The sequence below is a fragment of the Euleptes europaea genome, chromosome 4 (assembly GCF_029931775.1).
Source record: "Euleptes europaea isolate rEulEur1 chromosome 4, rEulEur1.hap1, whole genome shotgun sequence".
Taxonomy (NCBI): domain Eukaryota; kingdom Metazoa; phylum Chordata; class Lepidosauria; order Squamata; family Sphaerodactylidae; genus Euleptes; species Euleptes europaea.
Genome location: NC_079315.1, coordinates 96,452,726 through 96,470,275, shown reverse-complemented (window position 1 = coordinate 96,470,275; position 17,550 = coordinate 96,452,726). Strand labels below are relative to the sequence as shown.

Here is a 17,550-nt window from a genome sequence, read left to right as displayed (position 1 = left end):
GCTTTTTTAAAAGCACGTTAAAAAACAAAGGAATATATTTAAAAAAGAAAAAAGAAAATATATAATACAAATAGTAAAAGCTTAAAAGCAGTGGATTAAAATATTTTATTATAATCACATTTAAAAGCAGAACAAAGTAAAGTAAATAGAACCACTGTTGTGTTTAGTAGCCATGTATCCTTAGCATAACATGAATGAACCTATGCATAAACCCTGGCAGCACACATTGAAGTAAATATGCTGAAATAGTCCTGTGGTTCAAATTCGAAGCAGCTACTCTCTTCTTAGGTCACTGAATTACATCCAACAGGGTCCTGCACAGACACCCCAACCAGACTAAATTGGCAAGGAAAACTTTGATTCACACGGGGATGGTCCTAGTCTCAGATCTCCACTAGAGAGATAATAAGCCATTCAAGCTGATAATGCTTCAAAAGCAGTTTGTGATACAGCATGACAGTAAAGGGGGGGGGGATTAAAAAGTTAAAAACGTATGTGTGATGGAGCGCTTTGGACCCCAGCCAATGATGCTGGGTGCTATATTTCACAGCATCTCTAAGCAATGGAGGTAGCAGTGGAGACTGTTCTGTTTTAGATTGTCTATTTTACTTGGAATATACACAAAATAATGGAAAGAACAGCAGTGTCCCTCTGAAACATGTAGTTTGGCACCCACTGAAACGCAGACTGAAACTTTCACATGGCTCCACTGCGCCTACCTGAGCAAATGGTGTCACAATCAAGTCATCTCCATGTCTGAAAAATAAAACGAACAAAAATATTTATTAGACGTGATGGGGGGCTTTTCCCACCGCTGACGCAATGATAACAGCAACCACAAATCCTAAAGCACAAAATTCATTCTCAAACGTGTAGCTCTCGAAATTATTTTAATGAACGGTGCCAATTGATTTCTTTCTTGCCCCGTATTCATTCCAGTTCTGCTAGATGAAGGCCAAGATATGCAACAGCATTGGCCTAGTCACCTGTAGATGGGCTAGGGAGCAAAAGATTTAGTTCCTCTTAGAGGACTCTGACCCTCAGGGTACTTATTTTGTTGCTTGTTTTTTGGAGGCTGAAGAAGAGGCAAAGGGAGGTGTTTTTAGAGATGGGTCTTATTTAAGTTTTATAGTTCAAGACCTCGGTCTAAGAACAGGGGGAAAGATGATCGAATAGCACAAGCAGAAATGGCAATCTTTTTATGATAAATATAGTAGTTAATAAACAAGTATTTCAGTTAGAATTTTTTATGAAATCTGTTTCTTTAATAGATTAAAGGGGAACATTAGAAATATTAATATTGATTTTAGAGAACTGATGTATGAATGAAACAGCAGTAATTATAGAAAAAAGAAAGATTAAGATAGAGATGATGAAGAAAGTCCGTATGCCGGTGAAATGGAAATGAAAATGAATGTAGTTCGATTACCTCTCTCCCTTTCCCCATTTTCCTGCACCTTGTAATAAAGTAATAAAAACTTTGTAAAAAAAAAAAAAGAAGAAGAACAGGGGGAAAGAAAAGAGAGATGGGCTAGGGCACAGTGGCTCTAGAGGGGCACACAGCTGTTCATAAGACAAATGAGCAAAAGATTCAGTCCTCGGGGTCATGCTTCCTCATCTTTTAAATTCAGGGGAATCCTGTAGTATTAGAATTAGCCAGGTATGCCCCAGAAATAGGCAGAACCTTGTTTTATTAGACAGGCCAGCCCACTTAAACACTGAAAGTCGGGTTCATTCAACATTGTTAACAGATAATCATTTATAAGAACGGGACAAGCTAGTAACTGTAGATGATGAGGAAGCATTTTAGAAGTTAATAAAAAAAACTCTGTAAAACTTTTCAACTGACTCAGATGTCCACGGTGTTACCAAGTGTGTGCTGTTGCTGGAGCGACCAAACCCACAACATCGCTCTTCGACATCAGAGTGAAAAGCCAGGGTGATGTGTCTTAATGACTGAGGGGAAAGAGCGAGGAGATCACCATTGCTACCACAAAGGGGGGGGGGACATCGTTGGCTGAGCCCAAAGTATTTCTCACTCCCACAGAAATAAAATTTCAAAGTCATGCAAAAGTTAACACATGTCGACCCAGGTGATATGTGATATTTTGCACAAAGTTACCAGGAACTACTGACTAATTTGAGGAAGGAAAGGACCGAAGAGGTGATGTCAGTCAGTCATCATGTTTAATTGAAATTTTCACAAGGAGTGAAAGCAAACAGCCAGCACAACCTTTCTAACATATTCCCACAAAATCTGTCCATCCATAATTGAAAACAAGATTGTGGTCCTGTGCTAAGTTGATCCCTTTGAAGTAACCGGGGTTAAGTGCACTAAAGTGGCTACAGGATTGCAGCCAGTATCTCCACCTTCGAGGGAGGAAACCTTGAGAGATAGACACAGTTTAAATTACTGGTTGTGTTAATGTGGAATAAAAGGCATGATTCTGCAGTACTTACTGAGATAATTCTGAGGTGAACATTAGGTTTGCAACTACAGCCATTCCAAGATAATGGGCTACCAAATGAAATTTTAAAAGAAAGAACTGGTGTCATCTACCACAAGGCCTGAGGTTGCCTTTATGTTCAGTTAAATGACTGTTGCCTTCATCTGCAGACACCCAGCGAAAGAAGCACCGACATGGGAGTGGCTAAGGGCAAGAACAAGGCAGACATTTATGTAGCTTGTTCCGTTTTAATGAGTTCCTGTCCATTTTGTTTTGTTCCTTCTCACAGCAAGCCCATTAAATGTGTTGACTTTCTCTCCATTTTACATACTGGGAACCTGACAGCCACATAATGGGTTTATGGTCAAGGGAAGTCAAATTGTGAGCACATGTCGTACAAATAAAATTCTCTTGTTGTCCACACTGGCTGATTTCTAAGTATGTGCTGAGGTAAGAAAGTGGATTTCTCAAGATTCAGCTACAAGCTGAGCTACAGGTAATGTTGGAATTCCCAAAAAAACCTGCAGGTCTAGGTAACAGTGTTTTGCCCGGCTCCTTTGTTTCCATTTATCATTGTGTGAGAGAAGTTTTGACAAAGTCGCTTCCAAAGTGATTGACCAGAATTCACAAGAAATGAGTCATCACCAAACACTGGGATGGTGTTGGGTACGACAGGACTCTCCATCACAGTAGTTTCCAACCTTTTTTTGGGCCACTGCCTCCTTGGTTTGATAAACTCATCCCCAGTGCCCCTATTGTACCCTATAAAAAGCATTACTCAGAATAGCGGTTTGCACAACCCACTAAGGAGCCCATAAAATTCAAAACAGTAACAATTAATTGCACATTTAGTCAAAATACAGTGAAAGCTTTTAAAATTTATTCAACAAAACCTCAAGCGCCCCTCCCGCCACCCCACTGACTCTTAGCTCCCCCTCCAGTAATCCCCCCCAGCGGTGGTACCATCCACTTTGGGAACCACTAGGGTTGCCAACCTCCAGGTACTAGCTGGAGATCTCCTGCTATTACAACTGATCTCCAGTCGATAGAGATCAGTTCACCTAGAGAAAGTGGCTGCTTTGGCAATTGGACTTTATGGCATTGAAGCCCCTTCCCTCCCCAAACCCCGCCATCCTCAGGCTCGACCCCAAAAACCTCTCACCAGTGGCGAAGAGAGACCTGGCAACCCTAGGAACCACTGCTCTAACAGAATGCGATCTAAGCAAACTAGGGTTGCCAACAGCCTGGAAAAATGTTCTATCCCTCCAATACAGGAAATAGGCAGCTGAAACATTTCCTGGCATAGAGGCAAATAACATGCCATTAAACCGCTGTTATACAGGAAAGGCATTTTTCCCTTCGGGCAGCTGGCAACCCTACAGCTATCACTACGTAATCCGATGAAACAATAAGGAGCAGGAATAGGTGAAATGGGCTTTTCTACCCAGTTAGACCCATCAAAATAAAATCAAAACCTTTGAATCAAGAACATAAATTGATGGGTGGACCTTCGCCCTCGTGCATTAAGCAAATACACATATGGAGATGAAGGGAGGTGTTTTTAGAGATGGGTCTTATTTAAATTTTACGGTTTTATTGTTCAAGACCTCAGTCTAAGAACAGGGGAGAAAGAAAGAAAGAAAGAAAGAAAGAAAGAAAGAAAGAAAGAAAGAAAGAAAGAAAGAAAGAAAGAAAGAAAGAAAGAAAGAAAGAAAGAAAGAAAGAAAGAAAGAAAGAAAGAAAGAAAGAAAGAAAGAAAGAAAGAAAGAAAGAAAGAGACAGACAAGATCTGGCCTAACATATAAATCCATTATAAATCTTGCTGAAGGAAGAAGTGCAACATTTAAAAATTGGTTACTAGGACCTGACAGATCAGCTCAGAGCACTTAGCACAGATCTGAATTGATTCTTGGATTTAAGAGCACCCCAGGAAGTGCTCAGGACTGCTTCAACACAGTGTGGGATTACCCCTTACAATGTGGGATTGCCTCTAACAAATGGTTCAAAATGCTGTGGCAAGTTTCCTAATGGGGACCCATGAAAGGAACGTACAACCCTATTACCAAGTGAGACCTTCTATCTGCCAATCATTTTCCAAAGAGACTATTGAAGCCCTAAATGGCTTAGGCTCTGGATAGATGAAGGGCTATCTCCTTTCACACATTCCTTCTTGTGCCTGTAGATCTTCTGCTGGCATTGTGCTTTGCACACTTGGGAGGGTGAGTATTTGGATCAAGAGAAAGGCTTTCTCAGAGACTGCACTCAGATGGCTCTCCTATGACGTCAGAACCTTTTGTTTCCATCTCTCTTCACCCTCAAGATGCTTCCATAAGAGCTTTGAGCTCTGCAGGGCCTGTAAGACTGAGATGTTCCGCCAGGCCTATGGAGGAGGGCAGCAACGGCTTTTCCATCAGAGTTGGCCTCCCTAGTTCTCTCCCCCTTCCCTCTTTTTTTTTCTATTGTTTTACCATCCAAATGGGAGACCCTGGCTGTTTTCCCCCAAGTTGGCCGAGCCCGTGTGCCAAATTTTAAGTGCTGTCTGTAGGGTTGCCAGCTCCAGGTTGAGAAATACCTGGAGATTTTGGGGGTGGAGCCTGAGGAGGGTGGGGTTTGGGGAGGGGAGGGGCTTCAATGCCATAGAGTTCAATTGCCAAAGCAGCCATTTTTCTCCAGGTGAACTGATCTCTATCGGCTGGCGATCAGTTGTAATAGCAGGAGATCTCCAGCTAGTACCTGGAGGTTGGCAATCCTAGCCATCAGTCCTGATTTTAAATTGTTTTTTAATTGAGAACTGTTGTTTAGTCAATATGGTACAGATTTAATGTATGTTACGATATGCTGTTGTTGTTACCCACCCTGAGCCCAGCGTTGGTGAGGAAAAAGGGCGGGATATAAATCTAAGAAATAAAATTTACAAAAATAACAATACTTTGAATGGAACACTAGATTAGAAATTCGCTAAAATAAAAACAAAATAATTTCATCTAGCTATTGTTGGTGTATCAGAAAACTTTCTGCTGCACTGTAGCTCAAAATCAAACAAACCCCCAAAAGGGAGACGTGTAACTCCTTAGGAGGTGCCTGTGCCCGCATCATCTGACTTGGTCATAGGGCTGCCAACCTCCAGGTACTAGCTGGAGATCTTCTGCTATTACAACTGATCTCCAGCCAATAGAGATCAGTTCACCTGGAGAAAATGACCGCTTTGACAACAAATAAGTATCCTATGTATATCTTTTTCAAGCAGTCACAGATGAAGCTTTTGGAATGCTGAACAAGAGAGCCAGCGTGGTTTAGTGCTTAAGAGCAGTGGTTTGGAGTGGTGGACTCTAATCTGAAGAACTGGGTTTGATTCCCCACTCCTACACATTAGCAGCGGACGCTAATCTGGTTAACCAGATTGGTTTCCCCACTCCTACACATTAGGCCAGTTGGGTGACCCTGGGCTAGTCACAGCTCTCTTAGAGGAGGAGGAGGAGGAGGAGGAGGAGGCGGCGGCGGAGAAGAGTTAGTTTTTATATGACGACTTTCTCTGCCACTTAAGGGAGAATCAAACCAGCTTACAATCACCTTTCCCTTTCCCTCCCCACAACAGGCAGAGTAATGGGATGAAAGGGATCAGAACAGGGGGGAATGGCAAGGGGGCAGGAAAGAGGGCAGGGAGAGATGATACTAATGCAAGCAGGCAGGTGGGAAGAGCGGGAAGAGTGGGAAGAGCAGGATGCCCTACTGTTGTCAGTCGCTCTGGCAGAGGAAGCAAGTAGCTGGCTAGCCAGCAAGCAGTTGGGCAAGACAGAGGGATGGCCTGGAGGGTGAGTGTTTTAAGATCACCATTTTAACCTTTTTAGAGTTTCCCTTAATTGAACCTTCCGCTCCTGATTTTAATAAATCTCCAGTTAAAGGGACTAGGCAAGTAGGTAATGTGAACAGACCTCTGACTGAGACCCTGGAGAGCCGCTGCTGGTCTGAGTAGACAATACTGACTTTGATGGACTGGGGGACAGCTTTACGTGTTAGTGGCCTGTGTTATCACATGAGACAACTTTGGATTCTGAATCAAATACTTACATATCACTGGCGATGGAGGAGTTCCTGGACATGGACTTTGGAGAGAGGTCATAATCGCTGTCTGACCGGTAGAGAAAGGATTCTCTACGTTGACTGTGAACAAAGTTAGCCTGGAGGATCAGCCCGGAGCCTGGGCTTGTCATGGGATCCAAGGGACTCCGTCCCGATGAGGTGCCATTGTCGACGTCAAAACTGTAAGAAAGAAGACAAGTTTAATGCTTCATGCCCAACAGATTTTGGAGCAGCGAATGGAGGTATTATAATCTTTTACCAGTAGTAAAGGGCAAGAGTCCAGTAGCACCTTAAAGACTAACAAAAATATTTTCTGGTAGGGTATGAGCTTTCGTGAGCCACAGCTCACTTCTTCAGATACAGCTAGAATGTGAATCCATCTGTCTGAATAAAAACCTTGCATTCATGGCTCATTACCAATGCTGGTTTCTCCACACCCATCTCTCCCCTGGACATCACAGACTCTTCTGCATACCACACCTAATCCCATCACGCCTGCTATTCACATTTACATACTGTTAACATTTACATACTAATGCTTGTCTGAATTCACTCTCCTCTACTTAAAGACAGATGGATTCACATTCTAGCTGTATCTGAAGAAGTGAGCTGCGGCTCACGAAAGCTCATCCCCTACCAGAAAATATTTTTGTTAGTCTTTAAGGTGCTACTGGACTCTTGCCCTTTTCTACTACTGCAGACAGACTAACATGGCTACCCACTGTGAATAATCTTTTACCAGTTCAGATTCATTTATTAATAAGGCAAATGCCATTAAAAACATTCATATCAGTTACAGAATTAAAATTGGAGAAGACACAGTAACTAAAACTATAGGATATATGATTCATAGACAGTTTATACAATTTAAACTGATGTCGAATTAATAAAACATTCTCCATTTTAAATTAAATTACCAAGCCCCAGCTTTGTCTGACGGATCTTATATATTGTGGCACAGAATTTCGCTACTTGCTTCACCCTCTGGTCTGATCCTTCCCATAAGAGACTCCTCAGTCTCCCTTCCTCGGAGCTATCCTTTTTTAGATTATGGAGAGGGGAAATTAACTTGTATCGGACTTCCTGATAGAAAGAGCACCTGAAAAAGACACGCGCAGTAGATTCAACTTCACCCGACTTGCAGGGACATCCCCATTCTGACCTTGGTAATCTCCTAAATCTGCCTTCTAGATCTTTTACCAGTTAAGATATGTTTATACTGGGGAAATCTACAGCTGGTGACCAAATTAATGGTGGGTGCCATTTAATATATATTAGAAAAGCTGACATTGATGCAAGAACAAGACAATGGAGGAGATGGGAGAAGCTGCGTTATGGGAACCATTTCCTTCTATTCCCATTCTTAAATGGAAAAGATGGTTTACATAAGATTGTTTACATGCCACAGGAAATTATCTGTAATCTGCTTGCAATGTTTATCTGCAATCACACTTCCTACAGACAAAGGTGCTCACAACAGCTTGGAAACTAAGGCCCATTTCTCGCAATCCGTTGGTGATGGGGTAAAGCCAATGTTTGGGTTATAGATCTTTAGAACTCAATTCCCCATGTGCATGTATATTTCTACACTCAGGAAATCAGGACACCAGGAAAAAAGCTAAGTTGAATCCTTCTATTTTCCTGTGCTCGGAATTATTTTATAAGTATTAAGAACCCCCTCATCAGCAATATGAAGAGATACTGTTCAGGCACAGGTTTACACCGCCCTCTGCTGTTTGTGAGGTCTAGAGCAAAACTAGATAAGATGCCGGAGATTTGTAATAAGATCACCCACCCACTTAGACAAATCTGGACTGTGGTGCTGGATAAAGGTAGGTTAACCGTTTTCCTTGTGCCCATTTCCTGATTTAAATCATGCATGCACAAATACTGAGAAATATTACTTGACTTCATAAGGAAATATAAACTTCCCCGTATATTGTCTATTTTGACCTGTAGAGAGTAGTTCAGATATAGAAAATTGTGCCCTTTAATAAATGCACGGAACTCCTGTATATATATGTTTCCCCAGATGTTTATTTGTTCATTAACTACTACTACTACTACTACTACTACTACTACTACTACTAATAATAATAATAATAATAATAATAATAAATGTTATTTATATCCCACCCTCCCCCGGCAAGAGCCGGGCTCAGGTCAGCAAACACCATAAGATATATAGATAGGCATATACAACAATACACAACACTGTTAAAATCACTAAATTAAAATAACGCTGAGTATAACAGTTAATCTAATCTATCTATTGGTTCCCTGTTAATTCCCATAAGGAGTAATGCTATTCCGGCAGCTGTCACACAGCCATCCTGTTAGGTGGAGGAAGGAGAAGGACTGGAAAATGGATAGGGGAAGATAGGAAGTGGAGGTGGAGGGGCAGGGGGAAGAGGGGGAATGGGGATGGAGGGTAAAGGCCAGCTTCTGATGGTAACCATTGCTGTCATCAACCATAAGCCTGGCAGAACATCTCTGCCTTACACATCTTGCGGAATTGACCCACACCCCGCAGTGCGTGGGTCTTGTTAGACAGGGAGTTTCACCAGGCTGGGGCCAAAGCTGAGAAGGCCCTGGCCCTGGTCAAGGGCAGCTGGATGTTCTTGGGGCCAGGGATCACCAGCAGATTATTCCCGGCAGATGGTAAAGCTCTCTGGGAAGTATATATGGAGAGGCGGTCCCGCAGATACAATGGTCCCAGACCGTTAAGGGCTTTGAAGGTTAGTACCAAAAACATAACAGCATGAAATAAAAACACTCTATTCATTGTCATTATAACAAAAACAAATAAGGAAAGTTCAATTACAATATTTAATTAATATTTGTTATTTTGGTGCCTGGCTGTTTGGTTTACAGAGTTCAAAACTCAGAGGGAGGGGAAATGAATCAGGAGAGAAACTTGACAGGAAACACTTCTAATCAGCGGAGTAAAATGCTTCTTGTGCCAGAGGAGATTTTACCCGATTTCCTTCCCCAGTGTTTCTAACCACTCATTGCTGGATTGGCAGCATCCCACCCAATCCCAATCCCTGGAAGTATCTCTTTGCCTGAGCTAGTGCTATTCTCTTTGTGACTGAGCATTCATATTCTTTCTGCCAGTCCCCATCCAAATACTAACCAGGGCTGACCCTGTTTAGCTTCCTGTGCTTTACAAATTGCATAGCTATGGCATGGATCACCTGTGTACAAAAAAGTGTGACTGCCTTACTATTTTTCCCGGTATGTGTGTGTGTTGCTGTTGAGCAGTTGTGAAGGTTTCCCCTCTTTCCTTTAATGCTAATTTTAGTCTGTTAATTCTGTATTCTCCCTATAAGCACATTAATACTTTGCATGCTACTGTGATGATTTGCAATGGACACAAACGCTTGATTCTTGCATGCTGCTTCTATTGAGAGAACCCATGTCAATAATCGGTTTTTGCTGACTCAGTGTAACTCAGCCATTGCAATGCACATACGTAAAGTGATTTCCACTACTATTATTACAATATCTGTTTTCTACCAAGCATTCACACCGACTGGGTCCAATCCACACTAATTATTCCATCAGCAGAATGGAAAATTTCACTTAACACACACACACATAACAGTAAACTGTCTAGCCACCATGTGGGTGAGGTAGGCTCTATAGTTATTCACTCAGATGTCCTGAGGTACACAGACATGAATGACTTTATCAACACCGCCCAGCCTAGATTGACAAGCACTACGTTACATGCACTGTGAATGGTGAGTGCAGTAGCATGGGGGAGGGGCAGTGTATAAGAGGTAGAGCATCTGCTTGGCATGCCGAAGGTCCCAGTGTCAATCCCCAGCATTTCCTATAAGGATCAGGTTGTAGGTGAGGTGAAAGACCTCAGCCTGAGATGTCAGAGAGCCACTGCCAGTGTGAGTAGGCAATACCGGCCTTGATAGATCGATGTTCTCATTCAGTATAAGGCAGCTTCATGTATATGCATGTTCGTGAGTGTCAGTTTAAGAGGAGAAAAGGGGGGTGGGAAGAGAACGTTTTACAGGTTGAGGTAGGGATTCCCAAACGATTTATTTCTGCCCTCCCCAAATTCTCAAGAGCCTATTATTATATCGAGAACTAGACAGGCAGGATCCTATGTTGATAAAGGCCACAACACTCGGCCACCCACTGTGCGTAGGGGTCACCAGCTGCTTGGTGTATTCAGGGAAAAAAATGACTTTGTTAAAACCAAAAGACAAAGAAATAAAACCTTAAAAACTTGGCCTGATTGGGGATCAATATCCTCCAGAAGAGATGAACTGTTAAGAGCAGATGTATGTCAGGTAAAAGGAAAGACAGGGAGGGGGGACAAGGAAAAGAGACCAGCCTGCTCAAGTTGGTGAGAGCTTTGTGCAGAGGTGGGGAACGTCAGGCCCGGGGGCTGTTTAAGGCACACAAAATCATTTGGTCTGGCCCTTCGTGGGTCCTGGCAGATCTCTAGCTCAGAAGGATCTAAGACTGGCAATCCGTCCCCTCCCATGGACAGGAATATCCTCTATTCAAGGCAGATGTGAGTTTGTTTTGCTGAGAAAAGGAACCTTTTCTCCCCCTTGCAGAAGAGTCCTTAGTTATGGAGCTGCTAGGACCGCCCAAGAAACTGTGTTAACCCTTTCCCACCCGGGCTGTGGAGAAACATATTCCCTCTGTACTACAAGAGGGCTGGGGGTGGAAGTGGTGGCAATGGAGGGGTTAAAGGGGGCGGTGCCAGAATGCACGGGTGGGGGTTCATAGCCCGTGTGTCCTCATTTCATCCCTGCAGGCGGAGGTAGCAGGAGCCGACTGTAAAATCTGGCCCCGACCATGCGGAGCAGGAGCAACCCGGCGTGTGGCTGGATGGCTATGCCCAGCTGGTGCAACAGACCATCCTGTGCCACCGGGTGGGCGAGTGCACCGCCGGTTGGATGCCTGCCTGCTTGCCCATGCTGGGGGGGGTCATCTGGGGCAACTGCCTGCTTGGGGCTTGGTTGGCTAATCTTTAAGTTGATAATTTTGTATGGCCCACGAATGATGTTATAAATATCCAAATGGCCCTTGGTGGAAAAAAGGTTCCCCATCCCTGGCTTAGAGGTTCAGGAAGAAGAGATTTAGGGAGGGGAGGTATGATTTCCCAGTTGTTCACCTGCTGTTGTTCTTCATGTGCCCCCAGCTTGTTATCATTATTTTTGTGAAGTGCAATTATGATGGATTATAACATAGCCATGTGATATATCATATGATCATGATATATGGCAAAAGTATAATTAGATAATAAAGTAGTTATTTGATTGATTTGCGGAGCAACGTTTTGAAGAACACTTCTTCAGCGTTTGAGAGTCAGATTTTTTTTAAAAAAAGAGACTGATATATTTTGAAAATCCCAAGAGACAAAATAAGGACTGAAAGATTCCTCACCCTTCATCAAAGTCCAAACTACTTTTGTTTTCTTTTAAATTAAGTATACAGTACTGAAAAGGGCTGGGCTGGGATTTTTTTTAGCAACACAGTCTTGAGAAAATCTGTAAATTTGTCACAAGTGTTTATATGTGTTTATTTCAATACAACAGTTTAACCACTAGAGGGGGGTCCAAAACTGAAAACAGGGAACTGGCAATTCACCAATTGAATTTAATATTGATGCAGAACCTAGATTCATATTTACATCATACAGCTATTTCATAAGGAAAATGATGGCTTGTATGGCATGCATACAAAACAGTGAAAAAGCTGAGTTTCCAGGAAGAAAGACGTTGAGAGCTGACCAGAGATTAATGATCATTTCTCTAGAAGTTTTCAGTCTCTTTGAATATGTTGTAAAAATTCTGATCTCATTTTCACAGATCAAGGATTAAAGGTGTTAAAATATTCATAATACATGAGACAGCTGTCGTTTACATGTGATAGCACAAACAACTGAGTATAAACTAAAAATAGGTATATCTTCAAAAGGCACCACTGCCATATAACTGACTTGGCTTGCAAAACTGCGCAAGTTTATAATTTTTTAAAAGAGCTGGAAGGAAGATGAAAGCTGAGCTCAGCTCCTCTTGCTAAACCACCCCTAATCAATCAGGGCTTTACAAATAGGTTTGCATTGTCACGACAGCTACCAGCAAGTAAGTAAGTAAGTAAGTAAGTAAGTAAGTAAGTAAGTGTGTGTGTGTGTGTGTGTGTGTGTGTGTGTGTGTGTGTGTGTGTGAGAGAGAGAGAGAGAGAGAGAGAGAGAGAGAGAGAGAGAGAGAGAGAGAGAGAGAGAGAGAGAGAGACCCCGACCCTGATTACTCATGTTATTGATAGGGTTCCCTACAATGGAAAAGCTGGGAGTCACTGCTACAGAATTTACCGACTGAAAAAAGGGAAACTATATGAAAGCAACTAACACAACCCTATAGTTTCTTTATAGCTACAGGAACAACATAAAACACAGCACCTGCCAACTTGTGATTGTGACAAGCCTGTTCTTGATTAAAATATGACGGCTTGGATCCAACCAACACATAAATGGAACAAGTTCGTGGAATGGATCCCTCCCCCAACAATCCATCTGCTCCCACCCAAAATCTGATCCTGAGGCAGGGTTGCCAACTTCGTGTTGGGAATTACCTGGATATTTTTGGGGCAGAGCCTGAGGAGGGCGGGGTTTGGGGAGGGGAGTGACTTCAATGCCATAGAATTGCCAAAGTGGCCATTTTCTCCAGGGGAACTGATCTCTATCGGCTGGAAGTCAGTTGTAATAGCAGGTCTCCAACTAGTACCTGGAGGTTGGCAACCCTATCTATAGGTAAGGTTGCCAGGTCCCTCTTTGCCACCGGTGGGAGGTTTTGGGGGTGGAGCCCGAGGAGGGTGGGATTTGGGGAGGGGAGGGACTTCAATGTCATAGAGTCCAATTCCCAAAGCGGCCATTTTCTCCAGGTGAACTGATCTATATCGGCTAGAGATCAGTTATAATAGCAGAAAAACTCCAGTTACTACTTGGAGGTTGGCAACCCTATCCTGAGGGTTGGGGTACTCCCACAAGCAGAGGGGGGGTACAGGGCCTGGGGCTGCCAGTTGCGGGGAAATTAACTTGTCCCTTCAATGTCCTGACCAAGCTCTTCCAGGAATGGAGCAAACTCTCAGGCGAGGGAAGAACGTCCATTGTGATTCCTCCTTCTAGCTCCAGCCCCCCTCCCCCCATGGTTCAAACCTCTCTATACATCAGGGGTGGGGAACGACAGGCCCGGGGGCCGTATAAGGCCTGTGAAATCATTTGGTCTGGCCCTTCATGGGTCCTGGCAGATCTCTAGCTCAGAAGGATGCTGCCCTGCCTGAATCTCTTGGGCCCAGCTGGGGACAGCAGAGCTCAAAAGTGAGTCACTCTATGTGGCAGACACTCGGAGCCGTCTCTGGTCGTGCCTTTTAGCTAAATGTTTGACCAAATATAGCAGGCTAATTTTTAAGTTGATAATTCTGTATGGCCCGCGAATTACGTTATAAATATCCAAATGGCCCTTGGCGGAAAAAAGATTCCCTACCCCTGCTATACATGAAGGTCTCCCAACCAACCGGAGCAGCTTTTCAAAGAATGCAGGAAGCTGCACCGGGAAAGGTAAGAGAACAGTGGCATGAACCTGTTCTGTTCACAGTTCATTGGATTCAACTCAATATGATTTTTAATTCTCAAAAACCACCAAGCAAGCTGGCGCATCTTCTCCTTGGCCCCCAATGGCAAGAGTTACACCTGTATTCTCTCACTGTTTAATTGGGGAAAGGAGGATTGTTAATCACTTCACAGTTATTTCTGATTAGCTGCAACAATTGATTTATTAGCGCCTGCATCTCCTTTAACAACCTAGATCACGGGACGATGATACACACCCTCTTGTGCTTATCTCCTGGCGTCTTCTAGAATGCACCGACGTTTTCTACCTAAATATAAATTAGACATCCTATTTATTGGAGCCTAGGAGGAAGGCTTCAAAAGTGCTTCATCCTAGATAGTGGAAATCCTGATTACAGCCTTATGAGTGAACAAAGAGTTGATAGGAGAGCTTGGAAGAATGCCATTGATGAAGGGCTTGCCCTTATACTCTGTGTGGGAGCTGCTAAAATTAGCAGATCAAGGCTTTGACATCAAACTAGTAAACATTTGGATTCAATTCTAGTTTAGGTTCACCAGTGTTCTTTAATTGTCCACATCAATTTCAGTTTTGTCACTTTTTAAAAAATAGTTCAGATGTTCTGAATCCATTTAAATACATTTTACATAGCTTAACATCACAAACTCTTGTAACAATCATTGCAGCTATCTATAACTTGAGAAATATTGTATATTTTAATATGCGACTTGCATGCACTAGTACAGGGGACTCCAACTAGGACTGTCAAGCCCCCAGTGGGGAGAGGAGATCTCCTGTCCCCACCCCCTGCTGCCTGTCACTGCTGTGAGCAGCAGTGGGAGAGAAAAAAACCTGGCAGTTCTGAAGGTGGCATTGTGCACCCCCCACCCATAACCCTACCCTCAACTAGGGTTGCTAGCTCCAGGTTGGGAATTACCTGGAGATTTTGGGGGTGGAGCCTGAGGAGGGCGGGGTTTGGAGAGAGGAGGGACTTCAAAGCCACAGAGTCCTATGGCCAAAGCAGCCATTTTCTCCCAGGGAACTGATCTCTATCACCTGGAGATCACCATTTTGTGTAAAAAGGACAATGCACATTAAAAGGACAATGCACATTTTGTAGCTCCAGTACATATAAAGGTGTACACTTGTGGCTGGAATATACACATATATACATCACTGCCCGTATCACACAACATGGTGATCACACATGCGAGAGGACTGCATGTAGCTCACTCACCCAGGACTCGGCATAGGAGGACCAGAGACATAGCGCCTGAAAATGGCTCATGGAATAAAAGACAGGGTCATCTAGTCCAATCCCCTGCCCAATGCAGAAAATTCACAACTACCTCCCACCCACCCCCCCAGTGACCCTTACTCCATGTCCAGATGATGGCCAAAAAAACTCCCTCCAGGATCCCTGACCATTCTGTCCTGGAGGAAAATTTCTTCCTAACCCCAAAGTGAAGCTTCAGACAGCCTTTAATTAGCAGGCATTTTATTTGTAACAGTTTTATGGATTTATTTTCTTCATAAACATGCTTGCAGTAAAATTGTATTGAGTTAGGGGTTCAAGAATGTCACAAACTTAAGAACAACTGGAAACACATTTTTAATGGTTTAAAACTAACATTAAACAATTACATTGTATGATGTTTTCCAAATAAACTCAATTTGCTATCCGGGCTATCCAGGCAGAAGATCTTTAGTATACTCCTACATAAAGCTCGGTGGCAACCATTCAGTTAAAAAATTTTAATTTGAAACTTGTTTCCATAACATTTATTTTTAAAAACCTTTTAATTAAAGGGCTACAGTTTGCCTGTGCAACTTATGTCATATTGCTAATAATGCTGTCAGCTACAAAGCATAAAATGCCAGAAACGTTAATAAATCACGAACAAAAGAAGACTCCTCGCCAAAGCAAATTAACTACAAGCATCCAATAACTTAATTTGCTGAACTACACTTTAGTAGCAAAGGCTGCAGTATTTCAAGAGCTAGTCCCCAATGAATTGAAGAAGATCAGATAAAACAGAGTTTAGTGCTGCAGTTCACTTGTCTTTGGTCTGTATCTTGCCAAAATAAATGGCAAATAAATGGCCATTGAGCACTTTAGATGTAGAATTATGATTTCATATTCCATTAAAAAAAACCTCCTGAGGGGATGTTGGCACAGTGCTTCCAAAAGCTATCTTTTAATGTAACCTGTAGTTTTGTAAGATGAAGAAGATAGTGCAGTTAATAGAACTCCATTTGGCCAAGATTTAAAAATATATCTGCAAAAGCAAAAAGTCCTGTTAAAAATGAGATTTTGAGCAGGATTCATTATGAAGCAGCTCATTTTATTAATGAATGTTTAGTAACGAAGACCAAGTGATCTGTATTTGCTGTTCACTTTCTGGGCCAGCAAAACAGACAGCAGTAAAAAATAATGGCACCCGGAAAACGAAATTCTAGTACAGTTGCTAGAATAATTTGATGTAACAAAAAGTCTTGAACTGCCATAAAAACATAATGAATTTAAAGTAGCAAAATCCTAGACCCACCTTTCCAGATGCAAGTGGACATTATTTCCTTACACACCTTCTGAAGGTAAAGGTAGTCCCCTGTGCAAGAACCTGGTCATTACTGACCCATGGGGTGATGTCACATCCCAATATTTACTAGGCAGACTATGTTTACGGGGTGGTTTGTCAGTCATCTTCCCTTTACCCCCAGCAAGCTGGGTACTCATTTGACCGACCTCGGAAGGATGGAAGGCTGAGTCAACCTTGAGCCGGCTACATGAAACAGACTTCCATCAGGATCGAACTCAGGTCGTGAGCAGAGCTTTTGACTGCAGTACTGTAGCTTACCACTCTATGCCATGGGACTCCTTACACACCTTCTACTGAATTTAATTTTACCTTGTTTGGTTGCTTTGCCTTTTATTCTATAATTTGCCTAGCCTGATTATTCCCTTCTGAATTTCATTTGAGAAGGTCCAGCTCTTTAAAGTTATTTTTTATGAGACAGACCATTCGGATGCCCTTTCCCCACATCCTTGGTTGAGTACACCACTGTTCAATGTGGAACCTCAAACCTTGGATACTGAGCTGAGGCCTTCCTCAATTATTTCCACAACACCTCAGTCCTTTACCACCACAATGGGAGATGCTATAAACTGAATTTACCATTTTGTGGCCACATCTGATTGGTGACTCAGATGTATGTTTGAACAAAGACCGCCAGGCCCCTTTCTACCTCTGCTTCTTCCTGCTGGCTTGTTCCAGATGAAGAGCACGGTGCTTTTCAATCTTCCCTCACAATTGGTACTACTGAAGTTAATTCTCTCACAGTAATGCATGAAATCATATAGGGTATGTAAGCTGTTTATTCTTGACAGAGCTTGTTGTCTGCCCCAGCCACTTAGACAG

The 17,550-nt window shown here is 42.7% G+C and overlaps 1 protein-coding gene across 5 annotated transcripts in view; it reads right to left on the bottom strand.

Annotated features, from left to right (window-relative positions):
* PDE4D (phosphodiesterase 4D) overlaps positions 1-17,550 on the bottom strand; it is a 687,791-nt gene that overhangs the window by 136,942 nt on the left and 533,299 nt on the right. For all 5 annotated transcript variants that reach the window (XM_056847943.1, XM_056847945.1, XM_056847948.1 and 2 more), the window contains 2 exons: positions 6,516-6,707; positions 720-756 (listed from right to left, as the gene is read on the bottom strand). In XM_056847943.1, the coding sequence (XP_056703921.1) occupies positions 720-756; positions 6,516-6,707 (229 nt within the window). The remainder of the gene's footprint in view (positions 1-719; positions 757-6,515; positions 6,708-17,550) is intronic.